General features: G+C 34.2%; 1 protein-coding gene and 1 long non-coding RNA gene across 2 annotated transcripts in view; both read right to left on the reverse strand.

Annotated features, from left to right (window-relative positions):
* The window catches only part of mmp24 (matrix metallopeptidase 24), a 71,758-nt gene extending 63,808 nt beyond the window's left edge, over nucleotides 1–7,950 (reverse strand). Inside the window, exon 1 of the mRNA XM_087258060.1 lies at nucleotides 7,621–7,950. Within this exon, the coding sequence (XP_087114186.1) occupies nucleotides 7,621–7,746 (126 nt within the window). The 5' untranslated portion in view covers nucleotides 7,747–7,950. The remainder of the gene's footprint in view (nucleotides 1–7,620) is intronic.
* An 875-nt stretch (nucleotides 7,951–8,825) lies between these two features.
* LOC141386372 (uncharacterized) lies at nucleotides 8,826–20,571 on the reverse strand. The gene is made up of 3 exons (XR_015494287.1): nucleotides 20,365–20,571; nucleotides 19,943–20,014; nucleotides 8,826–11,840 (listed from the first exon to the last, which is right to left on the reverse strand). It is a non-coding gene; the product is annotated as an uncharacterized LOC141386372 (long non-coding RNA).
* Between the last annotated feature and the right edge of the window lie 7,369 nt (nucleotides 20,572–27,940).

The raw sequence follows: 27,940 nt of genomic DNA on the forward strand, positions 1-27,940 counted from the left end.
TCAACAGTATGAGTGATGCATGAATGTGATGAAGCTGATCTGATGAAGAAGAGCACCTTCTCTTTAACCTGTGAACTCTGTGCTATGCAGAAAGCAGCTGTCATCCATTAAAACAAGCTGTCAGATGGAGACGACGCACAGCACATCACTGTCAGCCCCAGTCATTCACACCTTGTCAAACAGCATTCATAAAAGATAAGTGACATACTAAAACAGCATCTAAATAAGAGCGGATTCACATTCAAACGCTCCACACAAGAGCAGAGACCTTCAAGTCAATATAACAACAGCATTTCAAACCATTTTACCTCCTAATGTGGATGTTTCTCTAATACTAAACTTGAAAAAAAAAACAGTAATTGGGGACTGTTGGCTTTATGGGTATGTCTGAAGTCATATTATAAACTGTATAAATCTAAGATTTTACTGTTAATTTCAGGCAAAAGTCAAATACAACATTTGGGGAAAACACCAACAAAACAAAAATAAAACAAAACAAGCTTTTCAGTTGTTGCAAATGAAACTGATAAAATGAAATATACATATAAATATTATGTGGAAAATATCAATTGGAAAATTAATTTTAGAAAAGACAGACAAAAAACTCACAAAATCTTGTCGCCTATTCAAGTTTTAGGAACAACAAATAATAACTTGACTTCTAGTTGATCATTTGGTATCAGAAGTGGCTTATATGAAAGGCAAAGGCTTCTAGACTACACTTATTTTACCATAATAAAACATGATCATGTCTTGAGTTTTAATGATTTAATTAGGACAGTAAGCTCTGACTTTGCTTAGACTAAAGTATTGTCACTTAACAGAAATAATGTCCAGTACAGAATGTAAAGTCATGCTGCAGTGGAAACAGAATAATGTATTACTCCTATGAGCTTGGAGGACTGCATCCATACATCTCTGCAATGACTCAAATCACTTATTAATAAAGTTATCTGGAATGGTGAAGAAAGCGTTCTTGCAGGACTCCCAGAGTTCATCAAGATTCTTTGCATTCATCTTTAATACCTTCTCCTCCATCTTACCTCAGACATGCTCAATAATGTTCATGTCTGGTGACTGGGCTGGCCAACCCTGGAGCACCTTGACCTTTGTTGCTTTCAAGAACCTTAATGTGGAGGCTGAAGGAGCGCTATCCTGCTGAAGAATTTGCCCTCTCCTGTGGTTTGTAATGTAATGAGCAGCACAAATGTCTTGATACCTCAGGCTGTTGATGTTGTCATCTACTCTGCAGATCTCTCGCACGCCCCCATACTGAATGTAACCATGATTTTTCCTTTATTAAACTTCACTAGACTGATTTCTGTAAGAATCTTAGGTCTTCTGCAGTATTAGTAATGACTACGATGCAGTTTACAGACGTTGCTGCTCTTACAACTGAGATTGATGACATATTTTTACTTAAAAAGCATTGTTATTGTTGTTATGTTTTATAAATACTCAAATAATGCAACATTTGACTGTTAAATTTAGATGAAGCGTAACTAAAAAGTGCTGTTATTGTTAACTAAAAAACATTTTTGTTCATAAATTATAAACATAAATCATATAAATGTATTTTTAGATTGTATGAAGTAATTCATTTAATATAAAGAAAGTTCATTATTTTTCAATTAGAAAAAAAAAAATATATATATATATATATATAAAATATATATATTTTTTGTATGAAAGGGTATTAGCCACAGCAGAATGACACACCAACTTATCCAGCGGATGACTTTCCAGCTGCAACCCAGGACTGGGAAACATCCATGCACTCTCATTCACACACATACACTACGACCAATTTAGTTTATTAAATTCACCTATAGTGCATGTCTTTACACTGTGGGGGAGACCGGAGTACCCGGAGGAAACCCACATCAACATGAGGAGAACATGATAACTCCACAGAGTAATGCCAACTGACCCAGCCGGGACTTGAAATAGCAACCTTCTTGCTGTCAGGCGACAGTGCTAACCACTGAGCAACCGTGTTGCCCCAGGCATCATCACAAACCCAGAACATATGGAAAAAGTCTGCCTTGTCACTTTTACAACGATCAAACACCTCATCGATATCTGGATATATTTTTGAGAGTCTCCACTTGTGTAGTAGGCACGACCAAATCAGCTCTAAGGCATAATCTGTATGACTAACTCATGTTGTTAGTAAAAAAACCACACATAATAATAATAATAATAATAATAATAATAAGTAGAAGAAGAAGAAGAAGAAGAAGAAAAAGAAGAAAACATTTTATTTGACCGCCTTTCAAACAACTCAATGACTGACATAACTGATATAATCTAAAAGAATATTGAAGTTATCTTATCATCGCGACTATCTGCCTTCAATATATTATTTTTTCCTCTTTAGCAGCTCGTCCTGCTTGTTCATCATTAACCTGCTCCAGTAGAGGAACAGACGCTTGACCAGAAGCAGAGACACACTCCAGAAAATGACTGATCCTCCAAACAGTATCTAAACACACACACGCACACACACACACGCACACACACACACGCACACACACACACACACACACACACACACACACACACACACACACACACACACACACACACACACACACACACACACACACACACAAATCGCTGTTTCTGTGATGACTGAAGCTATTTAGTGCACTGCAGCAGAATGCAGACCCAGATAGGAAAATATAATCTATATAATCTGCTCTAATCTGATATCATAGTTTTAAAAAGATTAATAAACGAGCAGTTAACTGGATCATCATGATCAGATTATTTCATTTTGATTGAAAACAGACAACGAAACCCATTTTCAAACTTTTTTCAAAATGGAACGACATGTTAAATTAGTTTAAATTGTAAATGAAACAAGGATTATTGGAATCTGCTTTTAAATTTCTTTAAAATTCAGTATTTAATTTCATTTTACTTGGTGTTTCTTTTTTATTATTTTAATATTTTCCCATACATTTACCACAAGATGATTAATTACATAAAAGTGAATGACAATAAAAAATGATAATAAATAATTGAACATTTCCTTTAAATATTTATATCTGGACCTATATCCACAATTGTAAGACATAATACCTACTTATAATGAGAATAATAATAATATAATTATTTTAATATAATTCTTACTTTAATATAATTCATTATCATTAATATGATAAATAGCCATTTTTTATGGTTTTAAGTAAAATCATGCAAAATAAAAAACATAATATATTTATACTGGATGGGGTATTAGGGAGAGAAATATTATTATCTATTTCTGAGCATATAAGATTTCAACATATACGTTTATTATTTTGTTTTGATGGCATATAGCCAGGTTGATGAAACCTATTTTCATATTATAAAAAAAAACAATGTTACGTTACTTTTTTTGTAATTATTTGTGAAATGTATTAGCCATTTTCATTTTATATATAATTTATATATTATTATTACATTAATAAGATACATGAATATTATTAATATTATATTAATATTAGATATTTTATTTTACATTCATTTTATATTTCATTATAAATTAAACATTTATTATAGACATTATATTCCACTATATTTACAACAATTTAAAAATAAATAACAATAATTAACATTAACATCATTTATATATTTGCAACCAATTGTAATACATAATACTTAACTAATTATAATAATACTAATAACAATAATGAGACTAATAATAATAATAATAATAACAATTATGGAACTAATAATAATACAACTAATAATAATAATAATTATAATAATAATAATGAAACTATAATAATAAAACTAATAATAATAACAATAATAATAATAATAATAATAATAATGAAACTAATAATAATAAACCTCACAATAATAAATCTAATAATAATAATAATGAAACTAATAATAATAAAACTAATAATAATGATAATAATAATAATAATAATAATAATAATAATAATAATAATAATAATTCATTCATTTTCTTTTCGACTTAGTCCCTTTATTAATTCTCTCTCACATCGCCATGATAATAATAACAATATTAAAACTAATAATAATAAAACTAATTATTAATATTTACTATTATCAGTAGTAGTTTTATTATTATTATTAATATTATTAGTTTTATTATTATTACTATTAGTTTTATTATTATTATTATTATTATTATCATCATTAGTTGTATTATTATTATTATTATCATTAGTTTTAAAATTGTTATTATTATTATTAGAAGAAGAATTATAATTATAATTATAGATTATAATATATTATAGAATATAATACATTCACACTTTTTAGGGTTTAAAGCAATATGCAATACATTTAAATAAAGAAAAATTACAAAAAAATCACAATCAATTTCTGATTTTTTTTGTTGTTTGTGTCTAAGACTATGAATATAATTATTTACGTGTCTATTCATATGCAGATGTTGCACTATACCTCAAATCAATAGTGAATTGCCATTTAAAAATTAGGTCATGGTGTACAACCCACATTTGATTACAGTTTTTTTCATTAATCAAGGCATAATGAAATGCGTGATATACGAATCAGTAAACATGAAGTGCATGTACAGCTATTACGCGCAATCATACTGAAGCCACCTGCTGTAAGTCATGAATGAAACAAAGAAACACTGGGTTAAAGCTCTCCTGGCATGAAAACACAACAACCAATCTCTTTAAATACAAATGAATCTATAGTATTGCCATTTTTTTGCATTGCAAACAACAAGAGCTAGGTTTAGATATCATTTAGAGCCTCATTATTACTGGCAGAAGTAGGAGACACAGCACAAAGCACAAAGACTACAGTCTTAAAGGGACAGGTTACCCCAAAACAAAAAATCTGTCAACCTTTACCTGTTCCAAATGTGTTTGAGTTTCCTTCTTTTATAAAACACAAAACATGATTTTCTGAAGAAAGCTAAAAACCTATGGGTTATACCAACTATCTTGGACTTCCTACTATCGAAGTAAATGATTTCTAACATTCTTCCAAATATCTTCTTTTGTCTTCAACAGAGTAAAGAAACTCATTGTTTTAAAGATAATTTAAAAAAACACTGATTTCCCTACTATTCCTTTTTCCTACTATGAAAGTCAATAGTTACCAGTTTCTTAAAACATTCTTCAAAATATCTTATTTTGTGCTCAACAGAGTAAAGAAACTCATTGTTTAAAGGTAATAAAAAACATTGACTTCCCTACTTTTTTTTCCTACTATGCAAGTCAATGGTTACCATTTTCTAACATTATTCAAAATATCTTGTTTTGTGTTCAACAGAAGAGACTCAATGTTTAAAGATAATATTAATTAAAAAAATTACTTCCCTAGTATTTGTTTAGCCTATGAAAGCCAATGGTTACCCGTTTTTTTTAAACATTCTTTACAATATCTTATTTTGTGTTCAACAGAAGAATCTCATTGTTTAAAGATAATAATAATAATAATAAAAAATTGACTTCCCTATTTATTTTGCCTATGAAGTCAATGATTACCAGTTTCGTAAAATATTCTTCTCAATATATTTTCTTTTGTGTTCAACAGAATAAAGAATCAACATTGTTTAAAAATAATAAAAAAAAAAACATTAACTTCCCTACTATTCATTTTTCCTTTGGAAGTCAATGGTTACCAGTTTCTATCATTCTTCAAAATATCTTATTTTGTGTTCAACAGTAGAATCTTATTGTTTAAAGATAATAATAATAATAAAAAATTGACTTCCCTGGTATTCAATTTTCCATGGAAGTCAATGGTTATCGGTTTCTAACATTCTTCAAAATATCTTCTTTTGTGCTCAACAGAATAAAGGAACCCAAAACCACTTGAGGGTGAGTAAACTGTGATTTTAAGGTGAACTATCCCTTTAAATCAGCAACACGATGAAACAATATCAACATTTGTGTTTCGTTTACCTGCAATTTATCCCCTTCTTTCACACAACAACCTTTAATACATCCAATAAAAAACCAAGCCCTAAGCACTTAATCAATGCTTCATCTCGAAATATTCTGACATGTGAGCTGTAATTATAAATAATATTGAGTAAATTATAAGTAAATTATAAATTATAATATTGAGCAGGCTATATATTAATATAGAGCTAACTGTAATTTAAAGGTGAACTATCCCTTTAAATCAGCAAAATGATGAAATAATAATAACATTTGAACTCCTTTTATAACCAGTGCATCCTCTTTATTCACATAATAACCTTTCAATAAAAGAAACCAGCCACTAAACAAGCAATTAAAGCAATAAAGAAATGCATCGTCTCGAAATATCATGACATAACAGCACAAATATTAGGATCTGTACTCCCTAAGTAAAGCCTATTGCCACAACAAAGCTGAATCCAGCAGAACGGGCTCAAAAGCATCCCAGCCTTTCCTATCAATTATGAAAGAACCTATATTTGGCACACGCGCAAAACCAGGAGCCGCACATCAAAACAAAAGACATTACATGGCTATAAATGCAACCTCTATAAATCTATAACAGAAACATTTCAAATAAATGAGTGAATCCATAAGGAAATTGATGCTACTGAAGCTCTTTTTCTGTTTAATAACACTGATCATTTGTATTATTGGGTATCTTATTTCTAAGCATAAAGGTTCTGACGTGTTGCCTTTAACAAATGCTATAAGATATAATAAGGGAATGTATGCGAAGTGAGTGGAGCAATGAAATTATCCAATTACTGGCAACCTGATAATGGTTTCAGTGTGCTGTATTTCCAGGAAGAGCTAACATAAAACACTTAATGTCTGTCTGGGGCCGAATATAAGGCAAAATGGAGCACAGAGAAATAAGAACTCGTGCACATGTGTATTGTTTGGTTGCACGTGTCAAAAAATACAGCAAATTAAAAATTAAATTTAATTAAAATGCATAACAGCATGGTGAATGTATTCATCTGTGGATGGTTAGGGTGTTGCAAATCAGTTAACAGTGTTGCTATATGTTCAAATGTGGTGTTTTGTTTTCTATACAGAAGGTTTGGCTGCATTGTTATTGTTTTGCACTGCCTGTAACATCATCACAACAAATAATCAACGGTAATATAATGTGAATACTGTTTTCAGACAATGAAAACATGACAGATTATTTCAGATAGGAATGTTTTGGATGCATTGTTTAGAGTTGCGTTTTTTGTGCTAGCTACAAAGCCATAAATAGCAGCAAATCACACAAAGACATATCAGTATTCAAATTAAATATATATTATTTTAATGCCAATTGTATCCACATGTGAATGGTTTCGGTATATTCTTATTGTTTTACCTTTAAGCTGCTTCTAAACATGTCATATTTAAAAAAAATCTAAATATAAGTAGCCTATTTAAAGGTTATTATTAGCTATCGTTATCATTATTCCCAAAAAACAGCATATATGAGATTAATATCTATATCTGCAGTGCTGGTTTATTTGTCGTATTCATTTGTGCATAGCTGAATCATTATTAACCACGTTCGATCCTCTTTAGCTAATAAAAGTATTTGCATAATATTAATAATAATCGATTTTAATGGTGATCTGCTGGCCGAGCGCGTGCGCGTGTGCTGATGCTCCGTGAACAGGTCGAGGTGAGGATGGTGGACATGTCCTCTCACTGCACGTACCTCAACAATGAAGGTCCTCTCCTCTCCACAAACAGACACGACCCAGAAGAGGATGTGGAAATAGCATGTTTTCCAGCAGAACCCCGGGAGTCCCGTCTTCCTCCCCCTGGCTCCCACCCCCGCCATGACTGTCCCCAAATTCCCCCCACTGTCCGCCGTTGATTTCCAGGCTTGTTTCTTATGTTTGGTCTTGACTACTTCAGAAAAAAAAAGAAGAAGACCGAGATTCCTGTATTCCTGCAGTCAGCGTTTCTTTTCGGTCAGGTGTTAAATTCGCAAAGCCATTTTGTGTTGCGTCTCCTTCAAGGTGCTGCGCTGAACTGATGCTGCGCCGGGGACGCGCTCGAGCGAATGCTGCACACACGCGGACGCACGACTCGGTCAGCGAATCGACTCTTTTGAACAGTTCGTTCAAGTGAATTGTTTATTATTTTTTTCGACGGATACTATTTAGTTATTTAGATGACGCTTTTATTAAACGCTGCTAACAAACGAGAAAGGCATTAAGACTCGTCATAAAGAGGAAATACTGACAAGAACTGCGACTAATACAAAGTTTATGAAAGTGTTAGAGAAATAAATATATGTTAAGGACAGACATCATGGTCCAAGAAACACGACAACAAACAAATAATAGTTAAGAAAATAAAACAGAAAAAAATCAAGACAGACAGAAGCTATAATAATTTAGCTAAAAAAGCTAATTTTGCAAAAATGCTTAATAAGCAGCTAAGCTTAGGCTACATTTCTAGCCACTAAGACATTAGAGGGATTGTTCACCCAAAACTTGTCACAAACCGTTTTCCTTTTATTTTTTTTGACAACAAAAGAAGATATTTTGAAACATGTTGGAAACTGGTAACCAAAATGACTTGTTTACTATTTGTTAGCCTATTTTCCAACAGTATCTGGACGCAGCCTTTATGATGCAAGCTGAGACTGCACTCAGCGATGCAATGTCAGACACAATGCACTCAAATGGAGCTAGTGACGTCACTGTGACGGGTAGGGTTAGGGGTGGGGTTAGGTGAGCCCATTAAAAAGCATTGGATGCAGCCCAGATTGCACTGCACCAGGTCTGCAGCCAGACCCCTCTCCTATTTTTTGTTTCATACTATAGAACACAATGGTTACCAAATTACAACATTCTTCAAAATATTTTCTTTTGTGTTAAACAGAATAAAGAAACTCATAAAGGTCATATTGTGAGTACAATTTTAATTTTAAGTTAATTAACTATTCCTTTAAGCAAAGACCAGTTTACTGAATCATGGCATAATGTCACACAATAACAGTGGTTCTTTAAGGTCAACCTACAGCAAATGTAGTAATAAATGATTCAGTTCTGAAGTAAACCCTCCAACTGATTCTTGAGTCATGAATCATTGTAAAGAACCAGTTCATAAGAGCTGTTCATTCTGTTTTGAAGCAGGATGAATGTTTTGGGTTAGGGTTAGGGTTAATGAATTGGCTTTATAGAATTAGAGCACTTCGCACAACCTGTTTGGATTCAGTATCAGACTTTGGAGATTCGATAGGTGTGGAACATGTAAATCTAGTTCGTTTTTTGAAGGTGCTTGCATATTTCAAGCAAATTATAATTCAGTAATATCTGCTTATGTTAAACAAAATTACATAAATACTTAGAATAAGACCTAATCTAATATATAAGACTACAACTTGCCTTCCAGCCACAACCCAGTACTGAGAAAACCCCATAGACTCTCACATTCACACACTCATACACTACAGCCAATTTAGTTTATTCAATTCTCCTAAAGCCTATGTCTTTGGACTGTGCGGGAAAACGGAACACCCGGAGGAAACCCTCACACGCCAACACGGGGAGAACATGCAAACTCCCCACAGAAATCCCAACTGTCCCAGCCGGGACTCCAACCAGTGACCTTCTTGCTGTGAGGTGACAGTGCTAGCCATCGTCCCACCCCATGATTACAGTTGAACCACTGAATTCACAGGGAAAGTTTTGACAGAGTGTTCAGTTCCTTTTCTGGACTCATCTGAACATATCTGGACCTGGACATTGCTGTCTATGGAGAACGAGAGCTCCTGCATGGCATTTAAAATGCTCTAATTTGTGTACTAAAGATAAACAGAGATTGGAAAACCATGAGAGTGATTAAAATCCTCAAAAATTATCTAATTAGTTTAATCAAAAGCAGACAAATTTTTTTAACACTGTAAAGAAAAAAATAAGGTTATGCAAATCAAATGAAAAGCAATAACAGTCAGTGTAAATGTGAACTAAATTGCAAAATTTACTATATTTATTTTGCTAGTGCACATTGTTATTCTTTAGGTGAACAATTAATTTGTTAATCCAATGAAAAAAAATGCTTTGGTAATCTTTAAATAAAGTTTGACCAATTGCTTTGGCGTTTGGAGTGACGGTCCTTTTCCGTTTAAGTCAGTTTGACGCTTCAGACACAGTATTCTTAACCACAACCCTCATTCTGTCAGTTTGCTATGATGTGCAAAAAGAAAACTCCGCCTCTCAAATGTTTCAGCAGCTTAATTGTAGTTCACCTGTGGTAAATTCAGTTGACTGAATTTGATTTGAAAAGGCATACACCTGTCTATAAGGTCTCATGGTTGACAGTGCATGTCAAAGCACAAACCAATCATGAAGACAAAGGAATTGTCTGTAGACCAGCAAGACTGGATTGGTTCGAGGCACAAGGTTGGGGAAGGTTCCAGAAAAATTTCTGCTGCTTTGAAAGTTCCAGTAAGCACAGTGACCACTATCATCCATAAGTGGAAGATGTTTAACCAACAGGACTATCCCCAAGGCTGGCCGGCCATCGAAGCTAAGTGATCCTAAAAGACTTAGTCGGGGAGGTAATCAATAACCCGATCATCACTCTGTCTAAGCTCCAGCATTCTTCTGTGGAGAGAGAAGAACCTTACAGAAGGACAACCATCTGTGCAGCAATCCACCAACCAGACCTGTATGGTGGAGTGGCCAGACAAAAACCACACCCTTCCTGGAATTTGTCAAAAGGCATCTGAAGGACTCTCAGAGCATAAGAAACAAAATTCTCTGATGAGACTAAAATTTAACCCTTTGGAGTGAACACCAGGCGTTACGTTTAGAGAAAAGCAGGCACCACTCATCACCAGGCTAATACCATCCCTACAGTGAAGCATGGTGGCGGCAGCATCATGCTGTGGGGATGTTTTTCAGCAGCAGGAACTGGAAGACTAGTCAGGAATAGAGGGAAAGATGAATGCAGCAATATACAGACATCCTGAATGAAAACCTGCTTCAGAGTGCTCTTGACCTCAGACTGGGGCGACGGTTCATCTTCCAGCAGGACAATGACCCAAAGCACACAGCTAAAATATCAATGAAGTGACTTCACAACAACTTTGTGAATGTCCTTGAGTGTCCCATCCAAAGTCCAGATCTAAATCCTATTGAACATCTCTAGAAAGATCTGAAAATGGCTGTACACCGTCACCTCCCAACCAACCTGATAGAGCTTGAGAGGTACTGCAAAGTGGAATGGGCAAAAACTCCCAAAGACAGGTGTGCCAAGCTTGTGGCCACATAATTAAAAAAATACTTAAGGCTGTAATTGCTCTCAAAGGTGCATCAACAAAGTATTGAGCAAAGGCTGTTGATTCTGATGTGCAGGTGTTTTTCCAGGTTTTTTATTTGTAATAAATTTGAAACAATTTCACAATGACTATTGTTATTGTTTATGTCTCTCAAAATGGTCTACGGATCTACGTTTTCAGAATGAGCCTGGATTGAAAACAATGAAGTTGCCACCAAAAATTCTCAAGAATTGTGTTGTTTCAGCTTTTTTTTAAATAAGTAGTTTGATTTAAACAGCAAACATAATTTTTTGAGTTCATGCACTCTTCATCTGAAACCCTCGAGATGAAAATAATGATCTGCAATGAGCTTGTTATCAGCAGCCATCGCACTGGACAGATTTCAGTGGCGTCAGTGTTCTTGATGAAACCTTGAGTACCTGATGCAGTGATGCAGTACAGTCTGTTCATCTGAAAGGCCACAGGGATCACAGCAGGTTTAGTGTCCGAGGGATGGAGAGGAGAGTGTGTGTATCTGGGTCACAGCGAGCAGAGGCTTCGTCAGCCCTGGAGACGCTTTTCTCTGCGCTGGATACAATCCACAGCTTCCAGAAGAGCAGCAGGGAAGACCTGAGTCCTCACAGTCTCTCCATCTGGAGCTGTGTTAAAACAGGCACACACACATCACACACACAAAGCATACATTTTACTGACAAAATAACTACACAAACACACACACTCACAGAACCATACACATTCACACAAACCAACACACACAACCACACACACACACACGCAAAACCACACACACACAACCACACACTTTACTGACAAAAAAATACACAGACACACACATGCACAACTGCATACACACAAACACACACACAAAACCATGCACACACACAAATACAACTACACACACACACAAACAAATCTCTCCACACACACAACCAAAACCACACAATCACACACAATGTCTACAGACAAAACCACATACAAATGCCCCAAAACACAAGCCCCCCCCAAACACACACACACACACACACACACACGCACGCACACACACACACACACACACACACACACACACACACACACACACACACACACACACACACACACACACACGCACACACACACGCACGCACGCACACACACACACACACACACACACACACACACACACAACTACACACACACAACTACACACAAACACACACACACACACAAACACACACGCACACACACACACACACACACAACTACACACAAACAACTACACACAAACACAAACACACACACACACACACACGCACGCACGCACGCACACACACACACACACACACAACTACACACACACAACTACACACAAACACACACACACACACAAACACACACGCACACACACACACACACAACTACACACAAACACAAACACACACACACACGCACGCACGCACGCACGCACACACACACACACACACACACACACACACACACAACTACACACACACACAACTACACACAAACACAAACACACACACACACACACACACACACACACAACTACACACACACACAACTACACACAAACACAAACACACACACACACACACACACACACAAATCTCTCCACCCACACCACACAAACACTACACCTACACCCCCCCTACTTCAGCTACTTCACAGCACTCGACACTTGTAAACACTCGCTCCATCAGGCTCGCAGCTTTCAGCACCGCACATATTCGTCACCGATTCCAAGCCGACCAATCACAGAGCTTGTGCGATGTGTCATTGTGACATATGTTTAAAATTTTGGAGAGGTGCGCGTCAGTCACAGCGAGGGCTATGCGATCGTGCAAAGGCTACGCCAGACCATACAAGTGCGCTTGACAGAAAAGTATAAATCAGCCTTAAGCTGGAGGAAAATTAATTAATGTATTAGATTGTTTATATATTGTTAAAATATATTACATTTAGTTGCATGATTTTGGCAGCACGGTGGCTCAGTGGTTAGCACTGTCGCCTCACAGCAAGAAGGTCGCTGGTTCAAGCCCCAGCTGGGTCAGTTGGCATTTCTGTGTGGAGCTTGCATGTTCTCTTTGTGTTGGTGTGGGTTTCCTCCGGGTGCTCCGATTTCCCCCACAGTCCAAACACATGTGCTATAGGTGAATTGGGTAAACAAAATAGTGTCATAGTGTCTGAGTGTGTGTGTGTGAATGTGAGGGTTTATCGAAGTTTCCCAGTACTGGGTTGCGGCTGTAAGAGCATCCGCTGCATAAAACATATGCTGGAATAGTTGCTGGTTCTTTCCACTGTGGCGACCTCTGATAAATAAGGGATTAAGCCAAAGGAAAATGAATGAACAATGAACGATTCAGATTTTGTTTTATATTCTAGTTGTTTATTGTTTACATCCCACAATCCTAACTTTTAAAATCCATATTATTTCTACTTGATATGCACACAGAACAAACAGAACATCCAGCGTCTGCACTGGATGTACCTGCTTTTATGTGTTTTTTCCTATATAAAAGCATTTGAGTAGTGAAGTCATCATGGAGTGAATATAAAACACTGTACAACCTTGAACAGTTAGTCTCAGACAGGCCGAGCAACACATTTCACCCACTCATCCAACAGATTCATCTGTATACAGCATCTGAAGGAGAGAGAGAGAGAGAGAGAGAATCATCCTCCATCTGTCTCTCACTCCCACATCTCGCTTCTGTAGATTCTACAAATGATCATTTCGTTGTAGGTCATGTTCCACTTTTATGGTGGTGTTGCGTAAAACTACCTTTGTTGCACAATGAAAAGAGGATTTGTATGGAACGTTTTACAGGCATTATAGAGTTGAGTTAGCTTGTCTACACTGTAAAAATATCAGTAAATTAGTAGTTTTCCTTATTTTGTGATTCGTGTTTTTATTTTCCCCCATTTATTTATGCTTTTGAATTGCATTGCGAGAGCTTGATCTTTCTTCCAACAACTTTTAACCTTGAAAACTTTGAAAAAGTGACTTTTATTAAAGTTTTAATAGTTTAAAGTGATATATTGTCTGGGTTGGTGTTGCATGTTATGCTACAAAAACCTTGCCAGTACATTTCCTGTTATTTTACAGACTTATTCCTCTCTATATTATTTCTCATGCGAACACGGGGAGACCATGCAAACTCCACAAAGAAATGCAAACTGACCAAGGCGAGGCTCGAACCAGCGACCTTCTTGCAGTGAGGCAAACATGCTACTACTGCGCCACCGTGTCACTTGCACTGATTTAACTTATTTCTCAAAACTATTAATCTCATTTTCTGCATAAAAGCAACATTTCCCATAATGCTGTGCAGAAAATTCCACTACAGAGTCGCTACTTTAAACTATTTAACATGGTTGCCATAACCATATTTTCTACAATTTACAAAATAAAATATTTGTCTGTGCTCGAAACGTTACATGTTTTGTGTTAGCCTTTAAATTTAATGAACTGGGTTATTTCAACCCAATTTAGTTTTTTTACTCATTTTTATTATTTGTTTTTATTTTTATTTTACTTGTTTCTTTTATTCTTGTTTATGTACAGCACTTTGAATTGCCACTGTGTATGAAATGTGCTATATAAATAAACTTGACTTGACTTGACTAAATTTGGACAAAAATAACATTTTTGAAAATACATCTTTAGGACAAAGTTTAAGCCAAAGTTTGGGTTTGTTCATATTTTACCCAGCGTGGGTTGAAATTACCCAGTTTTTGGAGTGTAGTTAATAAAAGCATCTTCTATTAAAATATAGTCATTTTTAGTAAATTAAAATTTAGTTTTTAAACTGTACTACATACAGTTGAAGTCAGAATTATTAGCCCTCCTTTTACGTTTTTTTTTTCTTTTTAAATATTTCCCAAATGATGTTTAACAGAGCAGGCAAATTTTCACAGTATGTCCGATAATATTTTTTCTTCTGGAGAAAGTCTTATTTGTTTTATTTCGGGTGGAATAAAAGCATTTTTTTATATTTTCAAAAAACATTTTAAGGTCAAAATTATGATCCCTTTTAAGCTATATTCATGTCAATCGTCTACAGAACAAATCATCGTTATACAACAACTTGCCTAATTACCCAAACCAACCTAGTTAACCTAATTAACTTAGTTATGCCTTTAAATGTCACTTTAAGCTGAATAGAAGTGTCTTGAAGAATATCTAGTCAAATATTATTTACTGTCATCATGGCAAAGATAGAATAAATCAGTTATTAGAAATGAGTTATTAAAACTATTATGTTTAGAAATGTGTTGAGAAAAATCTGCTCTCAGTTAAACAGAAATTGGAGAAAAAAAAAACGAGGATAATAATTTAGGGGGGCTAATAATTCTGACTTCATTTGTTTATAAAACATACTTATAAACATACATGTACATAAATATATTTATCAAAATACAAAAAGCTTTTTGCAACAAAAGTGTTATTAGCATCCCTCATCAGCCTGCCTTTCTAGATACGAAAAGATTCTGAACTACACAAAAGGTTGAGCTGGTATCACTGCTGACATTTAACAAAGGTCACCATTATGCTGAAAGGCCAGTTCAACATATACTGTAACACAGATTTAGAGGCTCAAAAACAGCATCAAACGGAGAGAATCAAACTATATTATTTGTCTGACTTTTTATAATTATGCTGTATAGTATTCTTGCTTTTTTCTCCCTTTACTGTATTGTAAATAACTGTTGATTTGACATTACTGTTTGAGTATATACATTTTCTTCTGTACTATTCAGGTATTTAATCATGTCATGTGACATACTGAGGGTTCAAATGAACGTACCTGACATTCATCACTCTGATGAAGACAAGTTTGCTGAAAATTGTGGCTACACATGAGTGCTGATTTATTTTTAAATAACAGCATATCAATAAAGTTTTTTTTTACTTTATTTTTATTCGTATACCTTTAGGAAATCTGAATGACTTTGAGAGAAATAAAAAATAACGTAATTTTTACAATCAAAATCCAATTAGAAGCACTTGTTTTTTAAACGAAGTTCTATGGTCTTATAGCAGAGATGCCCAAACTAGGGCGCCATCCCATCTGAGAAGAGAGGAAGAATGACGGGAATCCTTTTGAGAATTGTCCATTCAAATTTAATGTAACTCTTTGTTTGTTTTATTGTTTAAAGCTGACTGAAATGAAATGTTTCTATTAAATGGTATTAATAAATCAGATTTTGTTTAAATTTATATACTGTCATCCGACAATGCTGAGACTTTGGTGAGAAAATCAAGTCAAAAGCAGATTCTCCTTGACTGGTGTATTTAGCATTGAACTCCACTGTGTTGTAAATGTGACTGTTTATGTTTTATTGCAATAAGTTATCATTTAAAAGTTTATTCTGAATTATTTAATAAGCTTTAATGTATATTTACCTTCAGCCCATGCCTCTCAATGATATTTGCTTTTGGACCTTTTTACAAAAAAAATTTGGGCATCCTTGGTATATAGCCTAATACAGTCACAAAAAAGAGAAATATTGCTTCGCAAATTGCACTTTGCATAAATGTATACAAATACTTGCATATTATATATATATATATATATATATATATATATATATATATATATATATATATATATATATATATATATATATATATATATATATTAGGGCTGTCAAATGATTAAAAAAATTAACGTAATTGATCACACTTTTTTTGTAATTATTAAATCATGATTAATCACGAAACTGCGTATTTATTACAGAAATAAAAGTACAGGCATTAAATGCCATTTGGATTTCAAAACAAACAAAGCCAATAACAAACAAAAATGATTTCCATGTTGGATTCTAAGTGGACTACACACACACACACTCGCGCGCACGCAATACAGTGGACCCGGTGAGCGAGGGAGGGATCCCTTCAGATTCATGAACACGCACGATTGCGTTCATCAAATTTGCTTAAACTGTGTGCTTGCTGTATTTCACAAGCAATTATTCTGACACAGCAACGTGAAACTTATGAAATGTGAGGGCTCATGGACGCAGATTAGAGAATAGGGCAGAGAATAGGGCTGTCTTTGATTTATAGTAATCAAATAGGGCTGTCTTTGTTGTCTTTGTCTTTGTTTTATATACACAATTATGCCGTCAAACTGTTGTATAAACGCAATATCACACTTGTAGCAGTGCGATATGGCTGTATATCGGCACTGGTGGGAGGCGTGCGTTGTGCCGATACCAGTGCCGATATACAGCCATATTGCACTGCTACGAGTGTGATATTGCGTTTATACAACAGTTTGACGGCATAATTGTGTACATAAAAACAAAATCAAACATGGAGAGTCTCAAAAACCCTTTTGTATGAGGAACTACTTTCTTCCGCGTTGGATTCAAATCATAAGCTGACAGTTAAACAGCTGAGCAAGCATCTTTTAAACTTTAGATCTGTAGTGTCTGCTTTTTGCTGGCTGTATGTGGGTGGAGTAATACACAAAGGGTAAAGAGGCTGTACGGGTGCTGATATTACTTAAATATATCACGGCTATCAGCCAATCAGATTCGAAAACCAGACAAAACTGTTGTATAAATAAATAAATAAATAAATAAACAGCTGTATCCCTTCTAGCAACAACTTTAGGCTATTTATATATATATATATATATATATAGCCTAAAGTTGTTGCTAGAAGGGATACAGCTGCGGACAGACGTTTTATTTATATTATTTTTAAAATTCCCCATTAAATTCTATAGTAAGATCTACTCCTACCTCAACCCTAAACCCTCACAGTAATGTAAAATATTAATTATTATTGTACAGTGTCACAAAAATGATGCAATTTTGACGTGAGCATCCACAGCTGTATCCCTTCTAAACAATCTTTGATGACTCAATACGCCAAATGGGATCAATCAGCTGAATTCAGGACCCCTGCATCCGGATGCACTTTAAACACTTAACATTGTTAGTTCAATGACGAACCTGGCCTCGGTAAACGCATTTGTGCGTGTATATTGGTGAGTCATCTTTGGTCTGGGAGACATTAAACTGATTTCATGTCCCGAAACGTTTGGAGTTAAAACTAATCATGTCCATCTTTTCTTCCTGTTTTCCTTTCAGGCCCGTAAAAAGGTCACCAGGAGCTCAAAACTGTCCGTCAACAGCAGATCTGTCAGTCTTGTGCTGGTTTTTTGTTCAGGAGATAAAATAAAGGTTGTCTTAGATGGAGAACATCTTGAGGAAAAGACTGTTGGTGTGCACATATGCTTCAATCCTCCATAATCCTGAAACTGAGCCATCGAGAGCTTTGGAGGAGCTCATTGAGAACTAAACGTATCCGCTGGTCCTTAGCGTTCCCATAAGAATTTATGCATTCATAAAAAAAAACAACACTATAATAATATTCTAATATTAGTTGGATTCATGTTTATTTGTTTTTTTATTATTATTATTATTTACCTTTTAATGTTGTGCTATTTAATATTTGCTGAAATATTATTTTTGGTTATTCATTATTATTATTATTATCATTATTTATTATTTTTTATTGTTAATGCTGAAAACTGTTGTGCTATTTAATATTTTCTGGAATATTATATAACATTTTTTGTCATTTTGCTTTTTTTTTTTTAAATATTATCATAATTTTTTATTATTCACCTTTTTTATTATTTAATATATTTTAAATAATATTTAATAATTCTATTTAATATTTTGTGGTTACAATATTTTTTCTGGATTATTATTATTATTATTTGGTTATTATCATCATATTTTTTTTGTAATAATTTTTTTTAATGCCGAAAACTGTTGTTTTATTTTAAAAAATTTTAATTTAATATTTCTGGAATATTATATTTTTTGTTTTTTTATAATTATCATTATTTATTATTATTACAATTTTTAATGCTGAAAATAGCTGTGTTATTTAATTTTTTGCATATATTCTAATATTCTAATATTAGTTGGCTTCATGTTTATTTGTTTTTTATTATTATTATTATTTACCTTTTAATGTTGTGCTATTTAATATTTGCTGAAATATTATTTTTGGTTATTTATTATTATTATCATTATTTATTATTTTCCTAATAATATTATTATTAATATTTATGGTTATTTTTATTTTTAAACTATCATCATTATTTTTGCATTATTTACACTTTTGTTTAATGCTGAAAACTTTTGTGTTATTAAATATTTTGTGGTAAAAATGTTCTGGATTATTATTATTATTATTATTATTATTATTATTATTATTATTATTATTATTATTATTATTATTATTATTACGCCATGCTAAAAACAGCTGTGCTACTTAATATTTTGTGGTTATATTATAAATTATTTATTAAATTAATTTGAGTTTAATTTGAGTTTGAGTTTTAAGTTAATTACTTTCTATTTTTGGATTACTTTTTTGACATTTTTATTGTGAACATTAAAAAACTAGATTACTGAAAACTTAATATAATTATTATTATTATTATTATTATATTTTGTAGATAAATTGTATATTTTTCTGCATTATTCAGATAATTACAATTTTAAAAAATGCATTGACAAAAATTTTACACATCTTACAGTAACTGTCAATTTAAGTCATGTTAATGTGTGTTTGCAGTATCAAACATTGTGTCTCTTAAATTAAAACATCTTAGTGCACTAACTTAACCTTACATATAAATAAACATTAGCCTAGATCAGTGACGGCTTTATAACGATTGGTATTCTGTAGTTATTTTGTTTCTCAAACCTAATGATGGTTACACAGCTGTAATGCCACTTTCCTCCAGTAGGCGCCGCTGTATTCCGGTCAACCGCAATCCTGAGTGAACACAATCATCGGTAATTACAAGGAAAGAAAGACTACTTCAAGAGATTGTGCATTTAAGAACCTTAAAATGTCCTGCGACCATTCAGTCATTTTAAATGCAACATCTGACTGAATAATTTTGACAGACAGCAACTAATATTAAACTCTGACAGGAGGTTCAGGACTGACTCCTTGCCATCATTAGTAAACAACAGCGCCACCTCTGCTCGTGCGGTTATAAATGCCACAGCACAGCAATAAGTGAAAACTAGTCGGATTTTTATGGCATATAGTTAATATATAACGCATTTTAGCAGTCTGTATGTTGTGTATTTGCTGACTCTGTCATAAAGAGAACATACCTGAACATGCCTGAGCACAGAGAGTTTTGAGCCGCGCCTCTACAGTTTCCAGCTTTCAGCACAGATTAAACAGAGCCTGTGGCACATTATCTAAAGTAAACCAGTATCTGCTGGAGATCTGTCTGGATGAATCACACACTAAACACATCCGCCTCAAAGGCTTATTAGCTACACCGCAAACGTAAAAGAGAAAAACATACTATATCTGTTATATTCCATGAAGAAATGTACTTTTAAAAACTTTAAATGTTAAATCTTGCATAGCTTTGATACTTTTTTTTTTTTTTGCAACACTTATGGATTTATGGAGTAAGCAATATGAATTCCCTTTTCAAGACCAACCATTTATTTTTCAATACTTTACTATAAAACGTTTGAATAATAACACAATTTATATAAGTTATTTCTAAAAATAATGCTATTTTGTGTGTATTTAGGTACAATTCTAACTTCAAAACTACTATGGCTTTAGCTTCGTATTTCAGATCGTTTCTTCTTCATGATTCATACATTTCCTTTCATTTTCCTTCAATTTAGTCCCTTTATTTCTCAGGGGTCGCCACAGCGGAATGAACCGCCAACTTATCCAGCATATGTTTTACAAAGTAGATGCCCTTCCAGCTGCAACTAAGTACTCGGAAACACCCACACACACGCATTCACTCTCATATGACCAATTTAGTTTATTCAATTCACCTATATAGCACATCTCTGGACTGGAAACTGGAGCACCCGGAGGAAACCCACGCCAACACAAGGACAAAATGCAAACTCCACACAACGGACCCAGCCAGAACTCGGACCACTGACCCTCTTGCTGTGAGGTAGTGCTAAGCCTTGAGCCACCATGTCGCCCACATAATTCATGCATTCAGCTTCAATTATATTATTAAGAAATAACTGTCATCTCTTTTGTGTTTACTAAATCAAATCATCATTTTCGCAAAACCTTTTTTTCCTGTATTAAGATAATATAGGCTATAGATCTTAAGGTTTTTCCCTCCGTTTTGGCCAACTCACAATGGTTTTAAAAAGGCAGAACAAAACCATGTGAGTTGCTGCTCCAAGTGATGTCACAACCACTGGAGGGTAACTCAGCACTGAGGCATGTCTCTTCTCTCAATAATTTGTACAGAATGTTTAGGATACACTAGATCGCGTCTTCCACGTAAATGCTGCACACTGGTAGTGGATGAAGAGATTCCCCCCATGTGTGTAAAGCGCTTTAAGTGCACAGAAAAGCGCTATATAAATGTAAGGAACTATTATTATTATTATTATTATTATTACAATGAAATTAAAATAATCTTAATGAATGGTGGTTAAGGTTGAACTATTATTACTATTATGAAGTATAACTACTGTTAACATCTAAATAAAACTCATTTAAACATCAATCTTAATGATACTCCACACTGTAAAACCTGATAAGTTAACTCAAACTGTTTGAGGAAACCGATTGCGGCAAACCTTTTAAGTTTGAGACAAAATGGTTTGAGTACTGTAAACTTGTAGATATATTGAGTCATATACACATATATTATTTGTCAAATATTTAGAGTTGTGGTAATTTAAACATTTTAAGTTCAGTTATAAAATTGGTGTGAGTTCAGTTAATTAAACAAAACAAAATCCAAACAACACTATACTGTAGCTACTCAAATGGTTTAATATTGCTTCCAGCATTAGAGTTAACACAAAAATATAATTAATTAATTTTATTAGGTTTGAGTTCTGCTTAATACAGTCAGTGTATAAGTTACCATAACTCTTTTTCATTAAGTCAAAGTAACTTTTTTTTTTATTAATGATAAGTTAAACTATCTTATTTCATCTAGTGATTTTCACTGTCAGGTTTTACAGTGCAGTAAACAGACCAAGTTTATTAAAAAAAAAAGTAGTAAAAATTTTAATTTAACCACTCTCACAATTAATGAATGCATATTATTTGCATATAATTAAACAGATATAATGTTATTAACCTCTTAAAGCCCAATGTGTTTTTCTACATGCATTTTTTTTTCTCTTTGCTATATGGGCATCACCCAGTATCACCTTTTGATATGATGTACTTTTAGAAAACAATGATGTCCATATATGTGTACTCGTGGTCCGAATTTACATAAAACACTTTTTCCTGACTGTTTTGTAATGCATATTTAACATTAAAATTTTTTTAACATGTTATGACTATCAGAGACCCCATTTTGGACAGATAAAAATAGGGTGTGGGACTTTTCATATGCTGCAAAAAAAAAAGTTGCAGGATGACACTGTATGTCTGTAAGCAAATATAAAACATTCAAAGTATTTAAATAGCCACTAAGGAGCTAAAATGTGCTGTCCACATATGTGGCCACTAAGCCCGAGGAGGTTAAGGTAGTACTTAAAGTATCATGGTCATATTTTCTACTGTAAATAAATAAATAGGCCTCAGTGTTTGTGAGATTCACTCCTCCATGTTAACATCAAATCAATAATCTGTCAAAAACGGCTCTTTTTAGTGCAGAGGACAATCAAGTAACCACCCAGCGTGAGTCAAATATCACTGTGTGTACTATTCAAATTACACGAAAGCGCTGGAACATGACAGCACATTTATACTCAGAACAAATGAATCATCTTGGCAAACACCAGCCATAAATGAATGAAGGCTCTCATGAACTGTGAGACTGTACAGTTTGCAGTTACAGTTTGCCGACAGCAATGCATTAACAGCTCAAGCTGATTAACTCTCTCTCTCTCTCTCTCTCTGGATCTGAATTTGAACACTGAATTTGCATATTAAAGACTGACAAATAATTGAAAAGGTTTTTGTCATGTATGGTGTGTTATTGAAGTGTTATGCATGTTGCACGATGATCAGTTTGTTTTACATTTTTGGGAAAAAAAACGGAATTTTACAAAATGCAGATGTAATTATAAGTTGTGGATATATTGTTTAGAATTGTAAAGCATATTATGCGATATTACACTCACCGGCCACTTTATTAGGTACACCTGTCTAACTGCTCGTTAATGCAATTTTCTAATCAGCCAATCACATGGCAGCAACTCAATGCATTTAGGCATGTAGACATGGTCAAGACAATCTGCTACAGTTCAAACCGAACATCAGTATGAGAAAGAAAGGTGACTTAAGTGACTTTGAACATGGCATAGTTGTTGGTGCCAGATAGGCTGGTCTGAGTATTTCAGAAACTGCTGATCTACTGAGATCTCCAGGCACAACCATCTCTAGGGTTTACATAGAATGGTCTGAAAAAGATTCAGTGAGCGGCAGTTCTGTGAGCACAAATGCCTTATTGATGCCAGAGGGGAGAGGAGAATAGCCAGACTGGTTCCAGCTAAAAGAAAGGCAACAGTAACTTAAATAATCTCTCGTTACAACCGAAGTATGTAGAAGAGCATCTCTGAACACACAACACATCCAACCTTGAGACAGATGGGCTACAGCATTAGAAGACCACACCGGGTGATACTCCTGTCAGCTAAGAACAGGAATCTGAGGCTTGAATTTGCTCAGGCTAACTAAAATTGGCCAATAGAAGATTGAAGAAATGTTGCCTGGTCTGATGAGTCTCGTTTTCTGCTGCGACATTTAGATGGTAGGGTCAGAATTTGGCGTCAACAACATGAAAACATGGATCCATCCTACCTTGTATCAATGGTTCAGGCTGCTGGTGCTGTTGGTGGTGTAATGGTGTGGGGGATATTTTCTTGGCACACTTTAGGCCCATTAGTACTAAATGAGCATCGTGTCAATGTCACAGCCTACCTGAATATTGTTGCTGACCATGTCCATCTCTTTATGACCACAGTGTAGCCATCTTCTGATGGCTACTTCCAGCAGGATAACACGTCATGTCTCAAAGCATGAATCAGCTCAGACTGGTTTCTTGATCATGACAATGAGTTTGTTGTACTCAAATGGCCTAGACTCAATCACAGTCACTAGACTCAATCCAATAGAGCATCTTTGGGAAGTGGTGGAATGGGAGATTTGCATCATGGATGTGCAGCCGACAAATCTCCAGCAACTGTGTGATGCTATCATGTCAATATCGACCAAAATCTCTGTGGAATATTTCCAGTACCTTGTTAAATCTATGCCACGAAGCATTAAGGCAGTTCTGAAGGCAAAAGGGAGTCCAACCAGGTATCAGTAAGGTGTACCTAATAAAGTGGAACTTTTCCAGTCATCTGAAATTATATCAAATATTATTATTAATTTTTTTTACAGTGTGTGTATATATATATGTGTGTGGCAGTGGCGCCGTGGGTAGCACGTTCGCCTCACAGCAAAAAGGTCGCTGAGTCACTGGTTCGATCCTCGGCTCAGTTGGCGTTTCTGTGTGGAGTTTGCATGTTCTCCCTTGGGAAACGCATGTTCGCCTGGGTTTCCTCCGGGCGTCCTGTGTGGATATTTCCCAGGATATTTCCCAGAGATGGGTTGGGTTGGGCTGGAAGGGCATCCGCTGCGTAAAAACTTGCTGGATAAGTTGGGGGTTCATTCCGCTGTGGCGACACCAGATTAATAAATGGACTAAGCCAACAAGAAAAAAAAAAATAAATAAATAAAAAAAAAAAAATAAAATATATATATATATATATATATATATATATATATATATATATATATATATATATATATATATATATATAGCCTTTAAATGTCACTTTAAGCTGTATAGAAGTGTCTTGAAAAATGTCTAGTCAAATATTATTTACTGTCATCATGACATAGATAAAATAAATCAGTTATTAGAGATGAATTATTAAAACTATTATGATTAGAAATGTGTTAAACTCTCTGTTAATCAGAAATTGGGGAAAAAATAAACAGGCGAGCGAATAATTCAGGGGGGCTAATAATTCTGACTTTAACTGTGTGTGTGTGTGTGTGTATGTCTGTGTGTGTATATATTTATATATATACTCTCTTTCTCTCTGACAACAGCTCACTGTTTAAACACTGGGTTATTTGGCACACTTTTAGCCAACAGGCTCAGCCACATATCTCAGCTACAAAACCACCTTAAAATGTCATCAACTGGCTCTATATCACATCACAAGACTACAAAAAAATCTTTATCCAGGTCCATTTAAGAGCCGGACGATGGCTTGTGCAGTCTTTGTAAAAGGCAAGTGAATGACGCCGACCAGGAAAAACTCAAACTGGCAAGCTTTGTCTAACCGCCTCTTGTGCCTTTGATGTTTGTAAAAGAAGAGCACTGCAGAAAAAGCCCTTCGTCATTAATACTAGTCAATACTGGTAGCGCACTTTAAGAAAAAAAAAAAACAAACATGTTAATGCTTAACCAGTTTTAACATTCTTCATAACTAATATTAAATGTAAAAATGTAAAGTGTGCAAGCTTTGAGTTCAGAGGGGATTTGAGGACTATAAACACATATTTAATTTGTTTTATTTTAGATAAATACATTTTATTCATAAATTTTTGTTCAGCTTAGTCTCTATTTCAGAGGTCCCCACAGCAGAATGAACAGCCAACTATTCCAGCAAATGCCTTTTCAGCCGCAACTCAGTACTGGGAAACACCCATACACACATACTCAAACAATACAGACAATTTAGCTTACCCAATTCACCTACAGCCCATGTCTTTAGACTTGTGGAGGGAAACCGGAGCACGCTGAGGAAACCCACGTCAACACTGGGAGAACAAGTAAACTCCACACAGAAATCATCATCTGTGAAACCATCTGGCCCAATCGGACTCAAATCAGTGATCTTCTTGCTGTGAGGCGACAGTGCTAACCACTAAGCTGCCCAAAATTACTTTTATTTAAATGTAAATTATAATAAAATATAAATAAGGTTATAATAAAATAATAACAAGGTAAGTTTTTTTTTTTAAATCTGATTGTTCAATATAAATTATACAATACTATATAATTTAACACACACACACACACACACACACACAAGTCTTGAAGTCAGAATTATTAGCCTCCTTTTGATTTTTTTCTTTTTTTAATATTTCCCAAATGATACAAGAATCAGTCCAAGGCACTCGAGTAAAGTGAAAAAATTAAAAAGCCTTTATTCACATGGCTAAATCTCTAAAAACCTACGCGTTTCGGCAGAAGTCTGCCTTCATCATGTTTGTTTTTTCTGCATTTCCCAAATGATGTTCAACAGAGCAAGGAAATTTTCACAGTATGTCTGATAATATTTTTTCTTCTGGAGAAAGTCTTTTTTGTTTTATTTCGGCTAGAATAAAAGCAGTTTTTAATTTTTTAAAAAACTATTTTGGGACAAAATTATTAGCCCCTTTAAGCTATTTTTTTTTTCGATAGTCTACAGAACAAACCATCGTTATACAATAACTTGACTAATTACCCTAACCTGCCTAGTTAACCTAATTAACCAGGTTAAGCCTTTAAATGTCACTTTAAGCTGTATGGAAGTGTCTTGAAAAATATCAAGGAAAATATTATTTACTTTCATCATGGCAAAGATGAAATAAATTCGTTATTAGAAATAGGTTTCTAAAACATATATATATATATATATATATGTTTTATATACATACATACATACATACATACATACATACATACATACATACATACATACATACATACATACATACATACATACAAACAATATAAAAAAGCATAAAATGTCACAATACAACATATATGAAATGTGTCTCCAACATTTATTAGATTTTCTAGGAATATTTATAAATGTCTCTAATAGACCTACAGAGCGATATTAATGCGTCCTGAAGTAAAGTGAAATGGCTATACGTCGTGGTTGCTAGCCTCATGCAAAAGACAGCAAAACTTGTCCAAACGCATAAAGATGAATCTACAATACGAAAGTAAAATAATAGAAATCAGCAAGAAGGGAGTCACAAGAGGTTTGGAGGCAAGATGGCTGCTTAACGTGGAGCTTTGCGCTGCATGAATACACTGTAAAACCCAAAAAGTTAAAGTAACTCAAACCATTTGAGGAAACCGATTGCAACAAACCATTTAAGTTCAAAAGCTAATCCTAATGAGTACTGTGAACTTAATCCATTTAAGTATATGAAGCAATGTTAGCACAGTAAAACCCAATAAATGAAGAGAATTCAAATCAACTGAGTACTGTAAAACCCAATAAGTTAAGGCAACTCAAACCGTGAGGAAACCGATTACAACAAACCATTTGAGTTAAAAACTAATCTATATGAGCACTGTGAACTTACTCTATTTAAGCTGAAGTAATGAGGTATTTAATTAACTCATTGCCTTCAACACTGAGTTCAAAAACTCTTTTTAAATGAGTAGAAATAACTTTCAGTTCATTTTGAGTTAACTACACTCATTTCATTTGATAAAGTTGACTGTTGGGTTTTACAGTGTATAATTATCCTGTTTAATCATTATAACATTGTCAACTTCAAGAGTGATTCACATATTTAAAGATATTGAAAGCAAAAAAAAAAAAAAATTAAGCAATCAAAAAATCTCAACTTCAGTGGATATTAGGAGGCATTTGAGATCTCAGGCCCCAGACATGCCTCATAATGGCGACAATGTTTCCCTGCAGCTAATTGCGG

Source organism: Danio rerio, chromosome 6 (assembly GCF_052040795.2).
Source record: "Danio rerio strain M-AB ecotype USA chromosome 6, GRCz13ab, whole genome shotgun sequence".
Taxonomy (NCBI): Eukaryota; Metazoa; Chordata; class Actinopteri; order Cypriniformes; family Danionidae; genus Danio; species Danio rerio.